Source organism: Piliocolobus tephrosceles, chromosome 5, assembly GCF_002776525.5.
Source record: "Piliocolobus tephrosceles isolate RC106 chromosome 5, ASM277652v3, whole genome shotgun sequence".
NCBI lineage: Eukaryota > Metazoa > Chordata > Mammalia > Primates > Cercopithecidae > Piliocolobus > Piliocolobus tephrosceles.
Window position 1 is genome coordinate 42,765,319 of NC_045438.1, and position 9,274 is coordinate 42,774,592.

The following is a 9,274-nucleotide window of genomic DNA, read 5'->3' on the forward strand; positions in this document are numbered from 1 at the left end:
GGGCAATGTACTAAGCACCAAGGATACAAAAGTGAGCAAGGCAATATAGTTGAGACTAGCTTTTACCAAAATATTGTCTGATGTGCGCAGGAAGTATAATGTTTAAGGTAACATCTGAATTTCTGCAAACTAGATTGGGTATATGGGATTATTGTTCAATATACTAAAGAATAAGGTGCAACATATAAAGTGCTTCCTGATATAGTCTTAAACACTTAGAGAGCTCACATCCAATGGTGGCCTGACTATCCTGTTCATTTCCACAAATATTTAAGGAGTACATTTTATTGTGCTAAGCACCACACAACATACTAGGGGCTTAATATCAGTCTTCATCTCAAGTATATGAAGAACTGTGAGACCAAAGAGGTACGCATCTGCTCTTCTTTCCTACTGGGACTATAATCAGAGGGAGTTAGCTTAGGACATCATTAGCCATTGAGGCTACTTATAATAGATATTCCTGTTCATCAAGGTAGTTATAATGCTTTCCTAGAAGAGGCCATAGGGATTTTCTTCTCTGTATATTTTTCAAAATTTACGTTTCAGTTCATTCTACAGGGATGGTTTGTGTTTGCTCCTGAATTAATGAACCTGGAGTAAGTAGCCTCTCAAATTTCCTTCCAAATTCTTTCTGCCTTTTTCAAGTGGATATTTGGATTAGAATATCTGGCTCTTATTCACTTGCTTTACTTAGAACTTTCCCTCTGAGTTATGTTTAGTTAACTAATGTGTGAAAATCTTGTCATTTTATGAAGAGACTTCTGTTTGGAAGACAAATATCAAAACTTTCCAGAAGACAAGTGGCTATGTATAAAAATACTTACCTGTCTTCCCATCTGGCAGGGTAGTAATTATTTGGTAGGCTTCCATTCATGGGCAGCTTCATCAGTAATACATATGTGTGATACAATATAAGGTAAAAACTAATAATACCATTTGGAGGCCATATCCAAAAGGTTACTTTGTGCAGTTCATTTCCACAAACATTTATAGAATGCACTATATTGTCCAGTGTGCCTAGGAACCTGAGGGGGAAACATAAGGGGTAAGTCATGAGTTGATTAATACAAACTTGGAGTATATTTAACATCAGATATCATTTATAACATAATATAACTCATTAAGTATAAAATATAATAGTATAATAAATGTAAAATTTAATAGGTAGACCAAGAGTCTTCAGTCTGGATTCTAGACTAGACTTGCTACCTTGGTTATGCAACTCACTCATGGTCTTCTTTGATTCCATGAACTGTAAGTTATCTGCCCTCTTTATACAATAGAATGCTTGTAAATTGTAGATGTATGCTGGATGCTTTGAAAACCATGAGACATACAAATAGTAAGATTAGAATAATAATCAATATGATAATTAATTAGTGAACAATGACACCAACAAATAAAGGACTCATCTCTTAAATTTGTTCTGTTATTCAGAACATACTATTAATTGGCTTATATTTTAAATGTGCTGTGATCACCCATAATGGCAGCCAATTCAAACAAGAATGGCTTCCCGTGGCAATCAACTAAAAACCCAGACTGTAGAAAAATTCTCCCATAAAAATAGATCTTCTCTTATTCAAGATGAGATTTCCCACTGTGGAAAACAGTATGGTGGTTCCTCAAAACATTAAACATAGAATTACCATGTGATCCAGCAATTCTACTTCCATGTATATAGCCAAAATAATTGAAAGCAGGCACTTGAATTTGTACACCGGTCCTCAAAGCAGTATTATTCACAATAGCCAAAAGGTGAAAACACACAAATGTCTATTGACTGATGAATGGATAAACAAAATGTGGTATATACGTAGAGTGGAATATCATTCGGCCTTAAAAAGGAAGCAAATTTTCACACATGCTACGATATGAATGAAGGAACCTTGAAGACATTATGCTAAGTGAAGTATGTTACATACGAAAGGACAAACATTGTATAATTTCTCTTAGAGAAGGTGCTTAGAATAGTCAAATTATAGAAACAAAAAGTAGAATGGTAGTTGCCAATGGCTGGGAGATAATGGTTATGGGGAGTTGTTTAATGGGTAGAGTTTGAATTTGGGAAGATGGAAAAGTTCTGAAGATGGCCAGTGGTCATGGTTACACAATAACGTGAATGTGCCTAATGCCAGTGAACTGTACACTTAAAAATGGTTAAAATGGCAAATTTTATGTTATGTATATTTTACACAATAAAAATGAGATTTCCTATTTCCCTCTTTGAGAACAAGAATGTAAGCTGTTGGGTTTTTCTGATAAGTGAGAAACAAAATTTTGACAGTGCTCACTCAGGTTTATAACTACAAAGTAAGGTTTTAAATACCTCATATTCTGATCAAGTTTATCTGTGTTTATTACTGGAAGAACTTTTTACCAGAAAGCAATTTGGGGAATCTTTGTGTCTTAAAATGAAGATTACATTATTTTTGATATGATGTTTTTATGTAAGTTACTATACATTTTTTAGTCTAGTCTTTGAAAATTGGCCATCTTTGTACATTAATAGTAACTCTTTAAACTGTAGACTTTTACCAGGCTAAATAATAGAAAATTATTGCATCCTTGCATATCATTTTTTTTTTTTTTAAGATGGAGTCTCGCTCTGTCACCCAGGCTAGAGTGCATATTAACTTTTTTCTAAAAAGTTTATTTAACTTACACACTGTCTATTATGTTACAAGAGGCAGTTTTAAAAATGAAAACACACATAGGATAAATGAGTTTTTACTATTTACACATTGGGATAAAACCAGGATTAATTCATATATAAATTATATAGATATAGATATAGATATATAGATATATAGATATATAGATATTTTTTTTTTTTGAGACAGGGTCTCACTCTGTTACCCAGGCTGGAGTACAGTAGTGCTAGCATGGCTCACTGCAGCCTCGACTTCCCAGGCTCAAGCAATCCTACCACCTCAGCCTCCCGAGTAACTGGGATTACAGGCAAGCGCCACCATACCCAGCTAATTTTTTATTTTATTTTATTTTATTTATTTATTTTATTTATTTATTTTTGAGATGGTGTTTTGCTCTTGTTGCCCAGGCTGGAGTGCAATGGCGCTATCTCGGCTCACTGCAACCTCCACCTCCCGGGTTCAAGCGACTCTCCTGCCTCAGCCTCCCAAGTAGTTGGGATTACAGGTGCCGGCCACCACTCCAAGCTAATATTTTGTATTTTTAGTGGAGACGAGGTCCCCTATGTTGCCCAGGCTGGTTTTGAACTCCTAGGCTCAAGCGCGTCTCCCGCTTCAGCCTTCCGAAGTGCTGGGGTTATAGGTGTGAACCACTGAACCCAGCCATATATTAATGAAAGAAGATGTACTTTTCTATGTCACTACCTTCTGGGTGCCGTGATGCAAAACAATGAGTCTCACTTTTCCAGGAACTTGTGGGGTTGAGAAGGCAGAGAAGCAATGGGTGGTCAAGGTATATAGTACGCTAAGCACTCTAGCAGGGTTGTCTTCAGGTCCCCATGGGACAGACATGGTGGGCAAGGAATTAAACTGAAGGTCCAGGAAAGATTCCTGAAGGAGGTGAGGCTGTAGCTGACACTTGAAGGATAAGCAGGAGTTCACACAGGTCAAAGAAAAAGTGCAGATAATGTCAAGTATCCAGGAGCCTCTAGCTCATTATTCTTTCCACTGAACCCCCATTGCTATGGAAAAAAAAAATTTGCAAAATGTAGTTTTACCCTACTTGTTTGCTAAATGTATCAGATACCAAGCCTTTGCATTTTACAAATGAAAAATGTAAAACCTTGAGAATTAAGGTTTCATTTCAGTGACTTTAGCCTGGCCTATGTCATGTGTCTGCTTTCCCCAGCCTGAAGGAAGCCCATGAAACTAGAGCTCTTTTTTCATGGTGTTGGTGCCCCCAAGGATTGCTGTGAGCTTCACATCACTCCCATGCTTTTCTGCCTTTAACAGTTTCACAACCAAAGAGGAGCCGGGGAAGACAGTGCCTCAGCTACTGACTCCTGGTCTGATGGGTGAATCTTCAGAATCCTTTAGTGCCTCAGAAGATGAAGGCCACAGGGAATACCAAGCCAATGATTCTGACTCGGACGGGCCTGTCTTGTACACTGACGATGAGGATGAAGACGAAGATGAGGATGGCAGTGGAGAAAGTAAGACTGTTTTCAAGAGGCAGGGAGAAGTGTGGGTGATAAGCAGAAGCAGCTGCACTTTGTAAAGAATAAAAGCCTCATTAGGAACCAGACATCTGATGTTTTCTTTCCCCTCATCCTCCTTTCTCAAATTAGAAATGTGTATATCCTAAAGTTTAGCTTTTGACGGGAGGCCTTTCCAGAAGATGATGTCACACGGCTGCATCTGGCCTTTGCCGATGAGCTAGATGTGCACATTGGTTTTTGTGCTGAGAATCAAAGCTTTCTAATGACAGAGACCTTTCTCACTATGACCAAAGAAAGCCCTTCCACTCTGGGACCATTCTTGAAGAAAGAAAGGAGTCAGTGCAGATTCTTGGGCTTACTCATTGGAGGTGTTTGAAATTTTCACTCACTTTTTTTTTTTTTTTTTACTGGGGTTTATAGAAAGGGGAAGGAGGAATGAATCAAGAATGCCAAATACCTCATTAGCATTAAGAGGTCGAGCATGGTGGTTCATGTCTGTAACTTTGGGAGGCTAAGGTGGGTGAATCACTTGAGAATAGGAGTTCAAGACTAGCCTAGCCAACATGGCGAAGCCCTGTCTTTACTAAAAATACAAAAACCAGTCAGGCGTGGTGTCGCACACCTGTCATTCCAGCTGCTCTGGAGGCTGAGGCAGGAGAATCGCTTGAACCCGGGAGGCAGAAGTTGCAGTGAGCTGAGATCATGCCACTGCACTCCAGCCTGGGAGACACAGTGAGACTCCATCTCAAAAAATAAGAAGAAGAAGAATGCTAAATACCTCGTTAGCATTAAAAAACAATCATACTTCCACAATAAGTAAGATAGTAGGCCTTCTAGGAAAAATAACATCATTTATGTATTAAAAATAATGGCAAAAACCGCAATTACTTTTACATCAACCTAATATAACTTGGAGATCTGGAAAGTGCTTTTTTTTTTTTTTTTTTAACTATGAGCAGGATAACATAGGAGGGAATCACTGTGGGACTGAATTTGTAGATTATGACAAGTTATCAGTGATTAAATTGCACTTTGTCGAATCCCTTTTAATTTGCATGGAGCAAAAAATAAATAAATAAAACCATTATCATCCATGTGGTATTACTTATCATTTGTTGACATTTTCAGGGTTATGGGTAATTAAGGGTTAAACATTGGTAGACTCTGCCAGGGTGGCGTCTGAGTAGAGGAAAGGAGGAGGCAAGGATTAACTGTCCAGAATAAAAGCAAAAGAACTAAGTTTTTTAAACTTGGAAAAAAAAAAAAGCATTGTGCAATCATTCATTTCTATGATCCACCCTCTCAGCAAAATAAACTGCAGCTATCACTTTCCAAACGATGAAGTGAGACTACTAAATTTTTTATGGTGTCCCAATATTTCTCAGAACATTAAAAAGAAATAGCTCTTCAGTCTTCTTAAAATGTACTGCATCCAACTCGAAGTCTTTTTTTCCTTAGGTTAATTCAGATTCTCCTCCTGCATGAGGAGAAAGAATTTGGTCTGGGCTCTATTTAAAGTCCATGCCATGTGTAACCCAAGTGCCACTGGCTAAAAGCCTCTCTCTCTGCATTTCTCCTCTTTTTCAATCCTCAGGTGCTTTGGCAAGTAAAATACGCCGGAGGGATACTCTTGCTATCAAACTTGGCAACAGACCATCTAAGAAAGAATTAGAGGACAAAAACATCTTGCAGCGTACATCCGAAGAAGAGAGGCACGAAATCCGACAACAAATTGGAACCAAGTTAGTCAGGTAATTGCTGACATTTTAGGACAGTACTGACTAATTTGTATTTTTCTCCTTCCCAAAGCTTCCTACCTAATTGGGGTCATTGTGAAGTCTTTATGTCCAGATACATCTGGCCTATTGGGTCTTTTAAAGTTGGTCTTGCATGATGAACCACTCGAGGAACTTGTCCTTTGGCCCAGCTAGCCAGTGGCTTTCAGGTCACCAAAGCCTATTCCAGGGGTCAACAAACTTTTTTTTTAAAGACCAATTGGCAAACATTTCAGGCTTTGCTGGCCAGACAGTCTCGGTTGCAGCTACTCAACTGCACTGCTGTAGCATAAAAGCAGACATGAATAATAGATAAACAAATGAGTATGGCCATGTTCCAATAAAACTTTATTTATTCATAAAGCTGGATTTGGCCTGCAGATCACAGTTGGCTCAACAATCCTGGCCTAATTTATGCACTCACTAGCATTCCTGGGAGTGCCATGAGGTTCTGCCTTGTGGGCTGTGAGGCTATAGAAGTATTAGTTCCCTTCAGTGGTCTGGCTCCATCCAAGTCAGGTAGCCATAACCCTCATATCTAAACATCCCCCTTCCAACTTCAAGTAAATGGGTCATCTGACATCTCTTCCTGCCTCCAACCATTGTATAGGATTTTTGTTTTTGCCACTGGTGACTTTACAAGTCCCTTTAACTGGCATTTTTAATAGAAGTGAGCATTCATTCATGCCAAAGGTCTTATTTTTGATGATCAGTTTAAGCATATGTGAGAATTAGTTGTTCTGCTGACTTATCTTACTCTGCATACCCAACAGGGTGCATAACTGGGAGAAAGGAACTTTCTAGAATCCCAGAGCAGGATTTGGAGGTAGCTGTCCTTGCTTGGAAGGGGTATAACTGGAGGCAGGATGGACATGGAGGCTGCTGACCATTTCTCCAGAGGAAGAGTAACCCCTAAGGCACCTCCTTACGGCTGAGTTGTGCAGAAAGGTGTCAGAGGCAGCAGCTGTGGCACCTATCTGAAGGAAGAGCACAGCCTACCAGGGAACCTTGGGGGAGGCTTAGAGGGTCTCTCTGTTCCGTAAGCCCTCTTGCAACTCTGGAAGCAATTTGGGAATGTTTACCAGTGGTCTCTCTCACTGTCATCTTAATTCAGCCCTAACCTGTTGACATTTCTGGCTTCCGGAAAGAGCCAGCAGAAGCAAAAGGGACCAAAGTGATTAATGGTATCAAGCTGGAAAAACCTACAAGTCTAATCTTGCCATCTTACCAAGGAAAAACAAGGGGCCTCTCTGAGGCCCAGAGAGATCAAGGAAATTTCTCAAGGACATGCAGTTACTGAGTAGCAGAACCAGAATCAGAGTTTCGCTCCCGGGCTCTCTGCCCAATTTTCTTTTGTACTGTTTTGTACTTTCTACTCTATGTAAGAGAGTATATGCTTCTAGGTTTTCTGATTGTTTTATTACTCTTGTTTATGTTTTGCCATGAAGAAGAATGTAAATCATTGAATAATATTTGCATAAAATAGTAATAGTATTATCATAGTAAGGAGTAAAAAAGTGTGAAGTATCATATACCCACCTCGATAAATGTCAAAGTAACCGTAAAGAAAATGTTGTAAGTTTTTGTTAAAATCCTAAACAAATGAGAAGTTGTAATCCCAGCACTTTGGGAGGCCAAGGCAGGCGGATCACTTGAAGTCAGGAGTTCCGGACCAGCCTGGCCAACATGGTGAAATACCATCTCTACTAAAAATACAAATATTAGCTGGCCGTGATGACAGGCACCTGTAATCCCAGCTACTCAGGAGGCTGAGGCAGGAATTTGGGAGGCGGAGGTTGCAGTGAGCCGAGATCGTACCACTGCACTCTAGCCTGGACAACAGAGTGAGACTCCATCTCAAAAAACAATTAAAAAATAAATTTCAAAAAATATACTAAATATCTTACTCTAGGGAGAAACCCTAAAGTCATTTTCTTTAAAAATAGAAGCAAAGAAAAATGCCTTAACCTTGCTGTGCTAAAAGTCTGGTCACAATTCTTTGTGGTGAAGAAAAGGTATAAATTATAGGAAAGATAGACTGTTGTTATACATGGTTATATACCTAGGAAACTCTGAAAACTGACCCCAAATTGCTATATATAATAATTTCAGCAGGTTTGCTTGATGTACGATTAACCTAAAAAATCAACATTATATTTATATAACATTGATATATAGAAGAAATCTCCCACAATGAAAAGGGAGATTGCAGTCACAGCAATAGCAACGACCACATTTTAAACACTCAACTCTTCACTTCACTCCAGGCCCAAGAAATCTATTTCCAGAAAATCATAGTGGAAGGAATGAAGGAACATATAACTAAATGGAAAGAGAGTAAACATTTTTATCAATGAAGAAAAATCAGCAGACAGGTTAATCAAATGGGTAGCATGAAGTTTGAAGGACAATGGGTGTACTTTATAGAATCAAGGCATAATGGATTCATTCCATAAAATGAAACCTAATAGAAATAAATGTCACCATTTTCAGTGTGGGCCAAAGAAAAACCATCTGCCAAGATAGGATGAGAGGCCTGTGGCCACAGATTGAAAAGATATTTGGGGCTGTGATAAATGTAATGAAAATCATCATAAACACAGCCATTGTGAGAGGTGGCTATTCAACATCCAAGTATGGTCTTATCCAGAACTGGCAGAAATACGGTCATAGGACAAGGCAGGAACGAGCTCCTGCTTGGCCCCCATCTGTAAAACAGAGCTAACTAACCCAAGAGCTTGGGAGGATTAAAGGAGATGATACACTAATGGTTCTTTAGTATTTGGGTCATAGCAAGCACTCAGCAAAATTAAATTTCTTATTATTCATTTAAATTATTATACATCAGTTAAACTAGTAAAGCACATTTAAAAATTAAACCCAATGTTGGCAAGTTTGTGAGCAAGTAGGACACATATACATTACCCTTTTTCAGTATTTCTGAAGAACAGTTTAACAATATGATAAGAGAATTATGAAGCAGTCGGTTTCTTTGCATGGTCATTCCATTTGGTAACTATATAAAAAGTAAATAATTCAAAGGGGGAAAATGCTATATCTTATAAAGATGTTTATTACAAAGATATTTATAGTAATGATAAATTAAAACAAACCAGTGTTCAAAAACAAGGGACTAATGAAGAACATTGTGAGAAGCTGACACTGTGGAATCCCATAAAGTACCAGTTTTCTAAAGACTTCATCAAGGATGTCCTAGAAATGATACATAGGCATCTACTGAAAGAGCCAGGGAAGTGTAGGTGTGTGTCTGCGCTGGGATGGGAGCATGGATGTGTGTCTGGGCTGGGATGGGAGTGTAGGTGTGTGTTTGGGCTGGGATGGGAGT

At 38.7% G+C, this 9,274-nt stretch overlaps 1 protein-coding gene across 5 annotated transcripts in view; it reads left to right on the forward strand.

The window, feature by feature from the left end:
- Window positions 1-9,274, forward strand: part of PHACTR2 (phosphatase and actin regulator 2) — a 307,677-nt gene that overhangs the window by 233,364 nt on the left and 65,039 nt on the right. For all 5 annotated transcript variants that reach the window (XM_023183774.3, XM_023183777.3, XM_023183772.3 and 2 more), the window contains 2 exons: window positions 3,948-4,147; window positions 5,748-5,904. In XM_023183774.3, the coding sequence (XP_023039542.2) occupies window positions 3,948-4,147; window positions 5,748-5,904 (357 nt within the window). The remainder of the gene's footprint in view (window positions 1-3,947; window positions 4,148-5,747; window positions 5,905-9,274) is intronic.